The sequence below is a fragment of the Bubalus bubalis genome, chromosome 11 (assembly GCF_019923935.1).
Source record: "Bubalus bubalis isolate 160015118507 breed Murrah chromosome 11, NDDB_SH_1, whole genome shotgun sequence".
NCBI classification, from domain to species: domain Eukaryota; kingdom Metazoa; phylum Chordata; class Mammalia; order Artiodactyla; family Bovidae; genus Bubalus; species Bubalus bubalis.
In genome coordinates this window covers 41474783-41492227 of record NC_059167.1, presented here as the reverse complement: position 1 = coordinate 41492227, position 17445 = coordinate 41474783, and the positions used below count along the sequence as shown (strand labels likewise).

Genomic DNA, 17445 nt, shown 5'->3' with positions numbered 1-17445 from the left:
TGGACTGTAGCCTACCAGACTCCTTCCTCCATGGGATTCTCCAGGCAAGAGTACTGGAGTGGGGTGCCATTTCCTTCTCTAGGGGATCTTCCCAACCCAGGGATTGAACCAGGGTCTCCTGAATTCCAGGCAGATGCTTTAACCTCTGAGCCACCAGGGAAGCCCAAGAAAATATAAATCTGTGTTGTGTGAGAGCCTTCATTTGCCTTTGTTACCAAGTCCAAGCTCAACCTGCTTGCCGCACAATAGGCCAATAATCAGGAGATGAGGTGTTGAGGCAAGAAATAGCAACTTTGTTTGGAAAGCCTGGCATCAGAGAAGATGGCAGACTAGAGTTTAGAGTACCATCTCATCAGGGTCTGGATGCCAGTTTCTTTTATAGAACAGAGGGAGGGAGGAGGTGAGGAGGTAAAGTAAAAAGCCCATACATCTTGCAAAATATCTCCTGGTTTGGCCAGCACTGCAGAGAGGATGTGTCAATTTGTTTTTTCCTGCAGTCCTTCACAGGTGAGCAGGATCAGGGTATTTCTCTGTGCACTGAACAAAGGCACTTGAGTTTAACATTCAGGCAGAGGGGCAGGATTCCCCGAGGCAGACCACTGTGTCTGCTTGTACCTATAGACTGATTATAGTAACAAGAGCAAAGGAAACAAAGGTTCACAAAACACATCCAATGCAAAGTCAGATTTTGTTCTTGCCTCTTGCCTGTTGACACTGGATTTTGCTCTCCTTGTAACTCAGTTCTCTCCTGCTCGTAGACATTGACGAGTGTCAGAACGGCCCAGTGTGCCAGCGAAATGCAGAGTGCATCAACACCGCAGGCAGCTACCGCTGTGATTGCAAGCCCGGCTACCGATTCACCTCCACGGGGCAGTGCAATGGTAAGTCCCCACCTGCAGGCGCCTACCCGACGGGCCAGCCCCAACCAGCTGCAGATCCCTGGATTTCTTTGGGATGGTTAAGATTCAGGCTTCTGTGTTCTAGTAACTAAACTGGGAAACAGGAAAATTGTTGAAATGCTTTAATATTTGGCTTTTTTCCTCTTTAGAGAGGTGATTTTTCCAAATTTGCCTCCCTGCTGCCCTGCTGCAAATACCCACTCCCACAAATGCACACAGACACACAGACACATACACACACTCCCTAACTGGTGCTATGTGCTATGGTTAGTCACTCAGTCATGTTCAACTCTTTGCCACCCCACGGACTGTAGCCCACTAGACTCCTCTGTCCATGGCGATTCTCCAGGCAAGAATACTGGACTGGGTTGCCATGCCCTCCTCCAGGGGAGCTTCCCAACCCAGGCATTGAACCCAGGTCTCCTGCATTGCAGGCAGATTCTTTACCATCTGAGCCACCAGGGAAGCCCAAGAACACTGAGGTGGGTAACCTATCCCTTCTCCAGGGGAACTTCCCGACCCAGGAATCGAACCAGAGTCTCCTGCATTGCAGGCAGATTCTTTACCAACTGAGCTACCAGAGAAGCCCTCCCTATCTGGTATTTAGGACCAAATACTTTTTTTTTCCTTTTACCTACTCCCCCTTGAGTGGGTGAGGTTTTCACCATCCTAGTCACGTATACCAACTCTAGACAGCAAAGCTCTCCTGAGCTGGGCTGGGTTAACCTTCACAAACCAAGCAAAAGAACCAACAGTATTATCTTTTTTCCTTAGCATCTTATAGAACTGAGGGCAGCAAACTGTAACAGCCTTTTATTTGCGATGTCACCTACAGTAAAATGAGAAACTATTAGAGGTTAAATGTTTTCGGTGTTCACCTTTGTCAGGGACATGGTAGAAATGAGAAGGATGAATATGTCACCAACCTACAGTGACAGTGAAGTTATCCCTGGTGGCTCAGCAGCAAAGAACCCGCCTGCCAGGGCAGGAGATATGGGTTTCATCCCTGAGTGTCAGGAAGATCCCCTGGAGGAGGAAATGGCAACCCACTGCAGCATTCTTGCCTGGGAAATCCCATGGACAGAGGACCCTGGTGGGCTACAATTCATGGGGTCACAAGGAGTGGGACACAACTTATCAACTAAACAACAACAGAAAAAGTTATTAAACATCTGATGGTATTTTGTAGCCAGTGGTATCAAAATGAAAACACTGGTGTTTCAACCCAGCAGCAAAGTAACACCTCAGAATGATTTTCATGTGAGTTTTTCAGTAATTATAAACCATTATATATTTAGCAAAGAGGTCAGGAAGAACCTGTTGTTTTGCCTCTAGTCCATTTCACAAGGAGTTTCCTGGATAGTTTATGCATTTGTGAATGAAACAACACCAAAGAACATGGTCAGATTTTCCTTGGATTTCCTTGCGCACCAGTGATTAAGTGGTAGGAAGTACACTGCTCTCCGTAGGGCATTTTGCATTGTTTTATGAGACTTTGGTGGGAAGAGGGTGTTAATACCAGAACAAAAACTCACTTTGAGAATCAAGACTTGTTTTGGGGCTTTAAAGGAACATGTGCAAGTGTTTAGCTTTTTGTCAACAGAACACTTGTAATCCACGTATTAACAACAACAACAACAAAAAAAACAGGACAGGAAAAGTGAGGACGTCTCTGATAGGAGTCACAATACCCTCATGAAATTTGGCATTCATACCACTTCCCTGCATTTTGCTCTTAATTTATATTTATTTGGAACTGGGTGAAATAACTCCAATCAAAATAAGGAATTGCTGATAATATGGAACGTGTAGTTTCACACCATTTCACGTTAGGTGAGATGTGGGAAGAACTATTGTAAACGTCAAGACGAGATATCCAACCAGGGCTTGGCTGGGGCTTACGTCCTGTCAAATTTTTTTTGTAGAGTACTAACATAAATACTCTGGATAAAGCTCATCCAGTGTTAATCAGCAGTAAGCACCGTGAGGGAGTACTGTTTGTAGCCCAAGCTTTGTTTCCCTCATTCAATGAAATTTTTACAAGAAAGGGAATGTACTTGAGTTTGAGTTTTGCAGTTGTTCAGCCTCTAGGGCTGAAGACTTCACTCTGGAAATGTCTTCACTTACGTCCTACTTTTATTTTTTATAATTATCACTTTTTAATCTTTTTTTTCATCTTTTTGACCACATCATGCGACATGTGGAATCTGTTTCCCAGCCAGGGATCAAACCCATGGCCTCTGCAGTGGAAACACAGAGTCTTAACCACTGGACCTCCAGGGAGGGCCCACATCTTACTTATAAAATCTCTTAAAATGTCTTTAAATACTATTCTATACATGGCATTTTTCAGATGTATTGTAAAATATTCCTTTCTTCCTGTGTTTAAGATGAAAAAAACTAAAATTTCCTTATCATAGTAAGATTTTTATTTGAACTTTTAAGTACATCATTTCACCAACTGGCCATAATACCCATGTTTCTGAGACCTGAGATAACAGGTAGGTGTCTAAGCCAAGGTTGCTAGTCTGACTTCAGGAGCTGAGTAGTGAGAGCACAGGCAGCCACTCCTGAAATGCCTTGTCCAACTAAAAACATACTCTTCCCAGCTATTTCCTTATGATTTCCTCTCTCTCTGCTGACTATGTGGGTGTTTTCCCCCAATACTCTGTTTAAATCTCCTATCTCAACCTCAGACATACTCTTCTGGGAATTTAAATCCTGATGTTTGTAGAAACCTCAAGACAAAGTGAACTTCATAATCAGGTTCTCTACAATTGTAACTCTCTATTTCGCCAACAGAACTGCAAAGTAATCCATGTTTCATTAAAAAAAAAAAAATCATCATGAAATAGGCAGTGTAGGAAAGAAAATTCCTAATTGAGGATCCCTTTCTAGTAAGATTCTTAATGCTCTCCATTCCCTCTGGGCCCCAGAGATGAGACAGACCAGATCCTTGCATTCACTCAGACTCAGTATTACCTGAGGGTGCCCACAGTCTAGGATGACTATAATAAGCCCCCAAGACACCGTTCCTCAAAATCAACTCTCTTCACTGAGCTTGGTAGTGGAAGTCAGTGTCCTCTGCCTATCCCAGGGAGCAGTTTGCTCATTTGAAATTCATTTTTATCCAAAATGTGAATAATCATCATCTGTTCTTGGGCTTCTCTGGAAGCTCAGGGTTAAGACTCTGCCTACGATGCAGGAGACCTGGGTTCAATCCCTGGGTCAGAAAGATCCCTTGGAGAAGGAAATGGCTACCCACTCCAGTATTCTTGCCTGGAGAATTCCATGGACAGAGGAGCCAGGCAGGCTACAGTCCATATGATTGTAAAGAGTTGGACACGACTGAAGCAATTTAGCACACACATCATCTGTTCACTAGCATTTCTGCAGACTAGCTGTAGCTCCTAAGATGCTCTACCCTATCTCCCCTTTTCATGATACACCCACCCCCGACCTGAGATTTCTAAAGGACATGGTGATTTCGTTGACTCTAGATGTTTTGTGTACTTGGAAGGAAGTAGTTGTATAAATGGCAGCCTGAGCACATGAAATGGGTGAAGTATATTCTGTCCTGGCATGGGCACAAGTGTCCTGGGCAGCAAAAGGTGCCCAGTCCCTGTTTTTGTCTTCTCAGTAGCCAGAGCGGGCAAACAGCAAGCTTGAATTATTCAGCTGAGAGCGGGGTACCAAGCTGCTCTCCGGCATCTGCACCCACAGCAGCATTCTGCCTTTTGCTTTCTTTTGTGACAATAGTAAAATCAGTGCTCCTCGAGTTACATTTTCCGTAAACATGGGATCTTGAGAGCTTTAAAAAATTAGAGACATAAGTGGGCATGCAATTATGTCATTTGTGAATTCATGCAACAAGTTTGGCCTCTGAGATAATTAGATTTCAGGAGAGCAAGAAGTATTAACTTGACAATAAATGTAACTTAGAGCCCAGTGAGTGGCAGAAGCAAGATGAGAGGGCTTCCTTTTGAAAGAATATGGATTTAAAAAAAAAAAAAAGAAAGAAAGAAACATCATTAGGATTGTCAAGTGCTGAAAGGAGTCCTATGTAGACAGGAAGCCTTGGTTAAGATGGAACAAAAGGTTATAGGAGTAAGACAAAATAATGGGGTGAAACTGGAGCAAGGGACCATGCAGGCTGTCCATCATGAAAACCTAGCTTAGCAATGGGATTTGTTTAAATTTCCAGAGGAAGCCATGAAGCTTCCATGATTTGAGACACCAAATCTTGACTAGACAAAATACTTCAATTAATTCCATAGTCTAGGATACTGTGTAGGCAGATAATCAAATGGATTATCTCCCAGCTTGCATGTCTGTTCTCTGTTCTATATCTAAGTTTTCTCATCTTTCAGAAGATTTTTTGGATACTGCCCCTGTTTTTCATTGCTTGTGTATTGTTAATATGCTCTGAATGTGCCTAGTAAATGAGAGTAAGTTTTAACCAATTTTGAGTCAAAAATAAATATTGAATATAATGTCAGCATCAGTTTTACTGGCTTAGTTTAGAACTAGGATTAAACCTGAGGCCAATACCTAGAAGTAAGTTATTTGATTTGAAAAAGAAAAAATGATTTGATTTGGCCTTCCAAGTTTCCACTTAAGATGCTTTTTATTTACAGATCGCAATGAATGTCAAGAAATCCCCAATATATGCAGCCATGGACAGTGTATTGACACAGTTGGAAGCTTTTATTGCCTTTGCCACACTGGTTTTAAAACAAACGCTGATCAAACCATGTGTTTGGGTGAGTATGTGGCTATCATTTCATTTTTTCATATCCTATTGAAAAATTCATGTGTATCTGAATATATATAAAAGCTAACACTAATTGTTTTATTATTTATAAAATACAGAAGCAGGTGTGTAGCATTAATATCCTTTGATATTTAATCTTTGGGAATCTGAACATCATAAACCTCTTTCTTGATATTCATTTGGCTGTCAGTTCCGAAAAACTTTTATAAAGGGATAAATTGAGAAAGATATTAAGACAAAAAATTACTTTTATTAATGGTAATAGCCTACTGTTCCTTTATAATATTTATCTGAATTTGCCTCATTGGAACAGAGTGCAGCTTTTGAGTAGTTGAGTATGAGCATTGTTTGAGAAGTGTCTGTATATATATAACTGTTACATATATATAAGGATATAGCAGGTCCTTAAAGGCAAATTTACAGATCATTTTCCTAGGGGAAAAGAGCTCATGATTTTAAATTTCTTCCTTAGTACTGAATCAGAATGTTGATTTAGACTAAACTTCAAATATGTAATCAATCAATTTCTCTCCTTCCCTCCTTTCTTTTTCTATCTTAAAGCAACATCCATTAAAGTCTTTTGGGGACTACATGAACATGAATCAGGAAAAAGAACAGTCAATAACATTTAAAGTGCTTGTCTTTGGATGTAATTAGATTCATCCATTAGGGAACATTCTCATAAAGTTTTGTCATCTTCACAGCAGATAACAAGTTTTAAGTTAAAGATTATAATCAGCCCCACTAATCACTGGAGAGATAACCCGGTGTATTCATGAAGCCCTGTCCAACTTTCATTCTCCCTCTCCCATCTGAGTTATCTGTAATCCCCACCAAAGAACCTGCCCAACCAAAAAAATTCACTTGCTTGCCTAAAAATGAATCAAGGCAGAAGTTCTTGATTGCTGGAAGGGTGACTCATTTGGATTCAGTCTTCAGACACACACGTTGGAGTCACATTCTGCTTAGCTATAGCATCCTGATTTAAGACCATACATAATTCATCTTTACATCCAAAGTCTGAAGGCAAAGGAAATCCTAACTCTAAACACTACATTTTACTAACCTGAGGTGTTACCTTCCACTCCTTCCCCATCCCTTTGTCCTGGCCCTCCACATTCTGCCTGTCGATATCGCAAACCGGGAATATCAATGGTTTTCATTTTAATTTTTTATGTCCTCCTTAGTAAAATATACTCCTACTAGAAAGATGATAACTGCTGTCACAAGATGCAAAGACATCATAAGACACCAAAATAGCTTTACAGGGTAGTCAAAGTGAAAAGTTGTAGACCAACCAAAAGACAGCTCACTGCTAGAGAAGAGCCAAATTGAGTGCCATCACGTTGAGATAATGTAGAAGAGAGATAAGTCACCATTTCGTGGGAGTGGTCGTGGGTTTTTAGGGGTAAACTGGGAAAAAGAAACAGATGTCTTCCAGGTGAGTTAGAAAGCTAATTTATTTTGTTGCTGATTTTGGGGTAATATCAGGTGACTCACTGCTTTTTGGTAAACTGGAGTGAGAATCTTAAAGGCTGAAGTTTGCCAGAGGTGGCAGCGAATCAAGACCCAGATGCGCACAGAAGTTTCCATTTCCAAGTGAAAATATTTGAGAAAAAGTGGCAAGGGTGGAGAATTCTAGAAGTAAATAGAATAAAATAGTTCTTGTCCAGTTCTCATGTCCTTAGCTTGCCTCCTTTCACATGCCAACCAAGGAAAGGATTTTCTCCCAAGGCTTAGAACCTCGCCTTTTGCTAGTTTCTCGCAGGGAGCTGCCACTGCGGGAACTCACACTGACATCAGATCTAGACGTTCTCAGCGGATGCACAACGCTTTGTGAACTCTAAAATGCCTTTTAACCCCAGGTGACCATATTCCCTCTTCTTCTGTTCATAATCATGTTTTTCCTTTGTTCCTTTCCTTTCTCCTTTTCCTTCGTTCCTGCTAGACATAAATGAGTGTGAAAGAGATGCCTGTGGGAATGGCACTTGCCGCAACACGATTGGTTCCTTCAACTGCCGCTGCAATCACGGTTTCATCCTTTCCCACAACAATGACTGCATAGGTACGTGTGCAAGACAGCCAACCACCAGAGGAAGGCAATGCCATGTGTGTCTTTGTAATTAGCATCATCTCCAGCGTGCTGGCTATCGTTTTTAATATATACCAATTTAGTTGTGACAGTCGGTTAAGAGTTATATGCTAATTAAGTAACTAACAATCAGTGATGTGCTAATTAAGTGTCAAATACAGTTAGGACATCTATGCCTTTTATTAAAATACTCATTAGCAACTATAATTTTTATGGCTACTATGCTACAAATTAATTAAATTCATTTCAAAGTAAATTCAATATGTTTTAAAACATATAAAAACGATCCTTTGTAAAGAAATCACATAATTCGGGAGCAGTGTGGACCTACTTGTCTAGGTGTTTTACTGTAGCCTCTCTGCAAAGAAGTAAATTATTGAAGCTATAAAATTCTTCCTATAAAATATGCTATACTATTCACAAGCAAGGGTGAGGAACCAAATTTTGTATTGTGCAAGAGGCCACTTTTTTATACTTCTGATTACAAGAATTGTTAATAATACTCTCAGATGTACTGTGTATTAGTAATTCCGTTTTAACCTTTAAAAATGAAACCTAAAGTATGATCAAAGTGAAACTCAGATAAAAATCCTAACATAAATTATCAATCAAATTAGTAGAATTATTTCATCTTTAAAGTTTGGATAGGTAAATAAAGCCAGGTTTGTTGTTATAAATTAACCAGAAAGGAATTTCTTAAGTTTGTCTGAGCCAGCAAAGGCACTGAAATTCAGAATAAGCATTTTTTCCCTTTAAAGGTTTTGGTCATTGATGGGATTATGACATTTTTCTTTGGAATATATCAAAGGATGTTTTTCTTGGCAGATGTTGATGAATGTGCAACTGGAAATGGGAACCTTTGCAGAAACGGCCAATGTATCAATACAGTGGGGTCCTTCCAGTGTCAGTGCAATGAAGGCTACGAGGTGGCTCCAGATGGGAGAACCTGTGTGGGTGAGTGCTGCTGCAGAAAGGCCCTGAGGCCGCGCCAGGAAGCACGCAATCTGTATCACAATTCTTCCTTCAGAAGCCTGGAGGGAAAAGATCAGAATAGAATTACCCTAATCCTGCCTGTAGGTGTATATGGTATATGTAGCACTCTTCCCCTTTAAGTTTCTGTACTTAGAGAAAACAGTTACAATATTACAACATTCAGTGTGACAGTTGAATTATCCTATATACAATTGTAATTCCCTTTCTTTCTTCCACATAGCTTTGTAGTAAGCTCTTCTATAGGCTGCTAGGTGCCCTCAAAAATCTTCATAGCCATTCACTTTTTAAATGCTGTACTTTTCTGCAAATATTTAATTTTCTGTAGATCAAATAAAGTATGGCTGTTACTTTGCTCACTTCCAAAAGCTGATAAAGCTGATTTTTATTGAGCTGTTAATTTTTATTCATGGTGGAGTTTTGGGGCTTTAGATTTATGTATTAGATTTGATTCCAGTGTCTTTGGATTTTAATTGCTTGATGGAAAACATGCCAATGGGAAACTCTTCTTTTTCCCTTTTCTTTGCAGATATCAATGAATGTCTCCTAGATCCCAGAAAATGTGCCCCAGGCACCTGTCAAAACTTGGATGGGTCCTACAGATGTATCTGTCCACCTGGATACAGTCTCCAGAATGACAAGTGTGAAGGTAAGAGGGCTATCAGTAGTTGGAAATGAGCAGTATTGGTTACCTCATTGACATTATCAGAGTCAAATTTTTGAGATGGTGTAATGGTGTCTTCATTTTGCAATACTTTATCAGACAAATCCAAGGGTAGGGAGTGACTTATGGGCTCCTAATTAGATGGTGAGACAAGAACATCTAGTTCTCAGGCTAATCTCTGATGAAGCTGTTTTGCTCTCTGTACTTGGGTGGTTGCATGACCCTGACCCTTTTCCAATGTGTTTTTATGCAGCTTATAAAAAGTCCTGAACTACCTGTTTTTAAGTGCCAGTGGGTTGCAATTAAAAATAGCTTCCTGATTCCAGTTAAAATCTTTAAGTGATCACATTCAAGGTTGGATGAATGTGGCTATGTAATTTGTCATTGTTGTTTCAACTTGTAGAGTGGTAGAAATACATAACTACAAATAAATTCTCAGCAAATTTTATAGTACTGCATTCCTCAATACATGTATCATTGTGTTAAATGAAAGTCATTAATTGTCAGAAATTCATAAATAGGATGAAAAGGACTTTTAAGAGGTCACCTAGTCCATGCTCCCACCTTTAAACAAGTCTGTGTCTAATCCCTAATGAGTAAGAATTGTCCACTTTTAATATCATCAATGAGAAATGTTTATTATATATCTAATTTAAATCTCAGCCAAGGGATAATATTCTAAGTGAAAACATCAAAATTAGACCTAAATACAAATTACTGTGTCATTTTACTTCTATTAGAGGTCAGCATTATTCCCTCCATGATTAATACAAAATTACCCCTAAATGAACAGAATGAAAATATATAGAAAAAACGATTTTCAGAATAGTCAATAAATGTGTTCATTCTAAATCTTTGTCCCTACCCTTATGAAGCTGGCACCTACAGTTTGATTCCTACCATAGGAGAATCATAACAACAAAAACAAGAAAAAAAAACGAAACATCTGAGCATTTTTACAAAAGTTGACTTCTAAGAAAAGATTGGATGTCGGGGTGGAGGGAATGTAGGGATGGAGTAATTCGTCATCATCAGCTTTGTTAGTTCCCATTTGTTCAGATTTGTTAGTTAATAAACCACAGGAAGCATGATGCAGTTATAAATGTGACATAACATGAAATGATAAAGAGGCTGGTTTTACATTGTACAGAAAGATAATCACTTTGCACTGCACATTTCTAGAATATCTATTGTGTGGTATTTACAAAACTAAGTCAAGATAACAAAGTTAATTTCATAACTTCCCTTTACTTAGACCTCATGGGAATAAAGCTGTGTAATACAAATACATTTTGGTGTGGGTAGAACTTGTACAAACCTGAAGATAAAGAGTCCCAAGATATAAGAGATAATCTCTTTTGTTAGAAAAAAAATATTTCCATTAAAACAGCGTGGCTGAGACTCAAGGCTTACCTCTTTTTCACTACAAATTCCTGCTGAAAGTCAGGGGGAAAGATGGGTAAGCCTCTTGGAAAGAGTGGTCATACTTTTTCCATAAGTAGGGTCATCATATACTTGGCTCACCAAATGAAGACAATTTTGACTTACACTCACTATTCATGAGTGCAGGTCAACAGGCATAAACTAGGACTCTCCCAGGCAAACTAGGATATACTCAAGCCATTCAGGATGCAGACCATCCTTAATTACCCCTTTACAGTAGATAAGGTATACTAATATGCTCAAGGAAACATGCCACAATTATGTGTGTCAAATTCGTATTATCTAGACGATAAAAGAAAAACTATAGTCTTTACATGGAAGATATCTTTGTGTCTTCAGAAAAATTAAACTGCAAATGAGAGACAAGAGCCTCGTTTCCTGTGATGTCTTTAGTTTGTATTGCATTAGGATTATTTTCACAAGTATTAGCGTCCTTGTAAAAGTCACAGTTTTAGGTTGATAGCATAGGATACTGGGGAAAACACTGTGGATGGGTGGAGAGGAACAGATTTGTTTCAAAGGCCTAGATCTCTCACTGAGTAACTCATTGTTAAAATAATTTGAATTTCAGAGCATCTGCTTACTTTTTAGTGAAGTCAGACTCTAGAGTTTCTTGCTCCTTCCCAGTTGAGGGTAGTACGAAATTACTGCAACTTTTCTAATTATCTAATAAACTCAATCTGGGTAAAAGATGTTTCTCACTGCATTACAAAGAAGGCACTTGCAGAGTCCATTTTTATGATAAGAACCAGCAAAACTAGTTTTTTAAAAGTCATCACAGCCTAAAGTCCACTCCAGCATTATGATACAGGAAAAATCTTCATTATTGGAAGAATTTTGAAACTCGGTTAGGCTTTGTCCTTTCACATTGTGCATTTATCATCTGACAGTATCTCCACTGTGTTTTGACTTTGTTTGACATGTGTACTTTTTTTTAGATATTGATGAATGTGTTGAAGAGCCAGAAATCTGTGCCTTGGGCACGTGCAGTAACACTGAAGGCAGCTTCAAATGTCTGTGTCCAGATGGGTTCTCCTTGTCCTCCACTGGAAGAAGGTGCCAAGGTAAGTGCTTTTGACTTTTGGCTTTAGATTTTCATTACTCTGTGTTTATTTGTTGTGGTTTTATTTTTTTTAAACATGGCAAAGCTTTGATTCTCTGTAAAAGAGAAGATGGAGTGTTTTCATTCACCCAGAGGTCTAATGATTACCATATGTCAGAAAGTTCATTTTTACTTTTGAGGTTAAAAACTCATCCATCATGTTACAGTTGCTTGTACAACAACTGTCCTGGCTCTTTAAACCTGCCTCTCCCCCTGAGAACACAGACGCTGACAGGTCAGTCAGCAGGGGATCAGCCATGAGCCACTGAACACGGGAAAGCCTGGGGGAAGTTCAGTTACAAGTTCTCTGCCTCAGAAGAGGTAACCTGTGTAAGTGTGGGCCAAAACCTAGACTTTCAGACAGAAAATGCAGATTAACTCATGTGCTCCCAGGATATAGTGCCCATCTCTTACATCACAAGTTTTCTAAGAAAACAGAAAAATAAATGTGAACTGACCAGGATTCTTGCTGGCCCACAGTCTGTTTTCAGGAATAACACTTGTGAACTTCAGAAAAAGTCAAAAGGGGAGCCTGAACTTAGGCATGACAGAGTTTATTATGTCTCCGAAAACTACTTAGATTTTACTAAAGAAGGCAATTGTATATGTCTGTCTACTTATACACATTAATTTAATGAATTCAGGACCAAAAAAAAAAAAAAAATCACATTCAAACACACGTATCTCCCCCACAACCCCTACCCCATTCCAGTGGGGGTTTTTGTTTGTTTTATTGTTCAGGATTTTTTCTTAGTTGGTTTTTTTTTTTTTACTTCCATATTACCAAATAAAAGGCAATGGATGTTATTTAAGATTCCAAAAATTGGGCTTTAGGGATCTCAGCCTTGTCATTTATAGTCTAGGGCAAGTCATTTAATCTTTTGGAAGCTCAATTTTCTTCTTTTTAAACAATAAGAATACCTGCCCAAACAGTCTTATTGAATACATGACAAAGCTTTGTTCATTTCTGAGTCTTTCATAGACTTTTATTATTGTTATTCGGATTAACCTTTTACTTTTCAACTGGTCATCTTGTCATGTAATAGTTAGGGATGTGAAGGGGGAGCATTGAGAATTCTCTGTTGGTTTGATCTGTAGGTAGCTATCAGAGCCCCGTGTGGATTTCTGGGTTGTGGGTGGGGCCGTGCTTGATGCAAGCAGATAATCTGTCTGTTTGGTGCAGACCAGCCAGATAAATTCTAGCTCTTGCTCCTTTGTTTTTGTGTGCCTTTGGCTTGGCCGGAGTTTGGAAGGAAAGTAGTGAGAAACCAGGTGTGAATCTGCCGATGTGGCAGGCCAGAGGAAATTCAGAGGCTATTAATTCAATTTGCACTGGCCTGTCACTGAGCAAGCGAACGCTGCAGGAAGACTCAGCCCAGCTGTGAGCAGCCCTGCCACAAGCTCAGCTCCAAGAGGCAGAGCCAGGATTGAGGAATGCGAGCAGGGAAAGTCACTTTTGTAGCTCTGATGAAATTTCAAAGGTCATTAAGGGTGCTTCACAGATGGACTGGTAAACAGGCATCCAAGCAAGCCCTCGTTAAAAGGATGCGGGCGCACACAAACTCTTTCCCAGTGCATGGCACCTTTGATTAAAACACCAATTCTAGACAGCGACCACAAAGCCAATGTAAATCTCCCACAGGACACAGATTTTGCTAGAGCCAGGGAATTAAGAGCTGTGTTTTTATTATAAGATGGCAAATTAGGAGTCAAGCTTCTAGTGCCCATAAAATTAGAAAATCCCATAGAAGAGAACCATGGATAATGTTTCTGAAGGAACAAATGGGGCCTAGGGCTCAGGTGGACAGCCTCTGGCCCCTGAAGCCACAGAGGCCAGCGAGTCACTCCCACCACAAAGTCCAGTGAAGGCAGTGTGTCACTTTGGCTCGCTCTAAACCTCATACCTAGATGTTTTTCCAGGGTGAGGTGAGACAGTGGTGCTGGGGAGGTGGGCTGGGGTATGGAACAGGGCCAGTAATAAAAGGAAAAGAGAATGAGAACATAACAGAGCAATATTACAACATGCATGTATCCAGGTTTAAAAGATACATTTCAAGCTGGAAGACAGAGGAAAGAATTGTGTTTTGATATGCTTGTTGAGATTTTTTTTGAGTAGTCATTAAATTATATCTTAAGATAGTTATAGGCATAAATGATAAAAATAGGACCAGTAAACACAAAATGCTGTCTGTGACAATGGACTTGAGGAGTAAAGCAAATTCTGGGAGGAACGTGAGGAAGCCATGAGACATGCCTGCAATTCAGAGACATATTTTCCATGCCGGTGTCAGCAGTAATAAACCTAATATTTTGATTTCTGAAAAAAAAAAAAGGCAAATTAAAAGGTGTCCTTTAAAAAACTACAGTTTGTAAAGTCTTGAAGCTTCTCAACAGAGACAACATTTGAATAGAGGAGATGCTGCAGGACAAGGATCAGCTTTTGTTGCTCTTCACCTTCAGAAGAGTAGTTTGCGCAAAGGTGACTATTAGGTCCCCACCCATAACAAATGTGAAAATGCAGTAGACTCCAGAGAAATCATTATCTGAAGAGTTGGTAGCCATGATGAGTTCAACAAGTTCATTGCAAAGGCCAACTGAATTTGACTTATTGGAGCCTGGTAAATATGGCTGGCTGATACTTTTACTTTAATTCATGAAAATTTTCCTGCTGTGATCTTTTGCAACTCAGTTATTCTCACCTTGTCTCGTTAGGATGGTAAAATTGTCTTAACTGAAATTATAAATGGCTCTAATAATTTGCTACCTGGACTTGAAAACATTGACAGGAGAGAGCAGACCTGGTCATTCATAAAGAAAGGGGTATTGTGCAAAATGGAGCTGAAAACATTTCCTTAAAACCTGCAGATTTTAGCATCTGTGTAACTCAGAGGAGTTTGCAAAACCTTGGAAGTCAAATTTGAGGGCAAACACGCTCCAGGCTCTTGGATGAGCTCACTTTTTAGAGCCACCCAATGGAAAAGTCAGTTTCCAAAGCTGTGTCAAGCAATATTGGAGAATTTTGTAGGACCTAGATCCCAATCCCATGCTCCATGTTGGAGTCGCCAAGAAAGAACTGATGTTAAAGAAATATATTCTTTATAGTAATAAATAAGTAAATTTTAATAAAATCAAAGTATATTAAAGATACAATTTATATACCTCAAAACACTGATATTTTCTGCTTCATTCTTTAGTTTTAAAGCACAAAATAACCTAATAAGAAGCATAAATTTCAAAGATTACCCAAAGTCAGTAGAATCTGTCATGTATAAGCTAAAATTTATGTTTACCAAACAAAAATGTTATTCATTACTGTGACAGAGTAATATATAGGTTTACATTTTTTTCTCACTTAAAAATACATTAATGTAATTAGAAAGAACCAATTCTTTAGTTTTTTCCTTTTTTATACTGTAATATTAGTGGTATGGTAATATATTAAAATTGTAATAAAGTCAAAAAAGAAAGAAATATATCCTTTGAAACGATGATTATTCTCCTTCACATTCACCTATCTTCCTGTCCTCTTTACCTTCCCTCTCTCTGTTGAGCCAGACAAGCTTCTGTGTGTGTGCAAGTGTGTACACATATGTGCATAAAATCTGCAGAAAACCTCACATATATTTTGTAGACAGAAACTGAATAGCTGCTTCAGTGAAATACATTGAGTTAGTTGTATTTTTGCCAGTTCACAAAACTGCCACATCTTTATTTGCTGTATGCCTGGCATCTGGGGTTTTGTCTCCAGGGCTTAGGTGACAGAATACACAGTGCAGTGTGTAATATCACAGTGAGACCTAGAACTGGGAGATCTGCCTTAACGTAGTGCGCTCACTAAATGTTAGTCCATCCCTGAATGTCCCCATCTTGAAGTCACTGATGATGAGAGCACTGGAATGTGACAGGGTTGGTTTTAATGATTCACATCAGATTGCTTTGGAACCTTGGATAAAATGAAAAGTACTAAGGTAAAAGTCACAGAGATTTGTTCTTCAGATCGTACTACAAAAGTTATTTATCACTTTAAAGATCTCAGGCTTCTCTGGTGGCTCAGAGGGTAAAGAATCTGCCTGCAATGCATGAGACCCAGGTTCGATCCCTGGGCCAGGAAAATCCCCTGAAGGAGGGTGTGGCAACTCACTCCAGTACACTTGCCTGGAGAATCCCATGGACAGAGGAACCTCATGGGCTATGGGGTCATAGAGTCAGACACAACTGAGCAATGAATTCTTTCACTTAACGATCTCAGCTCATTTACTTTTATAATCACTTAAAAAGTATGACTTTAGTCATAAGAGATCACATTTAACAGGGTGGATTGTTTCTTACTCAATGTTATACAATAATGACTTAGCAGGAAAGCCACTGAGGGGTCTCTTGAATTTTTGCTGCAGATTTACGAATGAGCTACTGTTACGCGAAGTTTGAAGGAGGAAAGTGTTCATCACCCAAATCCAGAAATCACTCCAAACAGGAATGCTGCTGTGCCTTGAAGGGAGAAGGTTGGGGAGATCCCTGCGAGCTGTGCCCCACTGAACCCGATGGTATGTCTCCTGTCTGCATCTCTTTGGGCCATTCATGGGGCAGGCTGTAAGACTGCAGGCTTTCAGAAAATAAGACAATTTAATTAAGTCCAGATGAAATGTTCACTAAGATTATTTTATCTTAGGAGCAAGGTGGTTATTTTTTTCTGAAGTATGTTATGACTCAAAGCTGCCCAAGTAGTAGGTACCCCAGCTCTGAGAGCTTTGTTAATTTTCTCTGGTTTCTGGGCTTGGATTGTTCATCGTGTTCCAGTATGTGCAGCCTCCACGCGGTATTTGCTAAATGCCATTGGCCCACCCATTAACGAGGGTTCATCTCCACCACAGAGGCCTTCCGCCAGATCTGTCCCTATGGAAGTGGCATCATCGTGGGACCTGATGATTCAGCAGTTGGTGAGTGGCTTGCACTGGACTCTCAGCGTTTTATAATATTCTCAACCAGTCTCTTCCTTGTCCTTTCTCTCGCTGTTATTTCTCCACATTTATCTTGGTAAATGAAGCCCTATTTTTTGGTCTTTTCATTTAGATACCAATTATATTATTATAGTGTATGTTAATATTTTAATACATTTCATTGGTTAGACACTGAAACAATCATAATTTCCCTTTGTGTTCCTAAAAAGTTACTTTGTTGTTCACTGTTTTTTCCTCCTTTGCTTAAGACATGGATGAGTGCAAAGAACCCGATGTCTGTAAACACGGGCAGTGCATCAACACCGATGGGTCCTATCGCTGCGAATGTCCCTTTGGCTACATTCTGCAAGGGAATGAATGTGTGGGTGAGTAATAGAGTGGCTTCTTCTACAGAGGTTTTACAAATCGGAAATTAAACAATTCAGCATTCACACAAGGATATATAAACACCAAGATGGGACAGAAATAAGTTTTATATACTCATTCATGTATCATTCATCTAGCAACACTGGCTGGGTCCCTG

General features: G+C 39.6%; 1 protein-coding gene across 1 annotated transcript in view; it reads left to right on the top strand.

Annotated features, from left to right (window-relative positions):
* Positions 1-17445, top strand: part of FBN1 (fibrillin 1) — a 264477-nt gene that overhangs the window by 210501 nt on the left and 36531 nt on the right. The window contains exons 45-53 of the mRNA XM_025295542.3: positions 759-881; positions 5537-5662; positions 7622-7738; positions 8591-8719; positions 9285-9404; positions 11801-11926; positions 16359-16508; positions 16836-16901; positions 17171-17287. Of these exons, the coding sequence (XP_025151327.3) occupies positions 759-881; positions 5537-5662; positions 7622-7738; positions 8591-8719; positions 9285-9404; positions 11801-11926; positions 16359-16508; positions 16836-16901; positions 17171-17287 (1074 nt within the window). The remainder of the gene's footprint in view (positions 1-758; positions 882-5536; positions 5663-7621; positions 7739-8590; positions 8720-9284; positions 9405-11800; positions 11927-16358; positions 16509-16835; positions 16902-17170; positions 17288-17445) is intronic.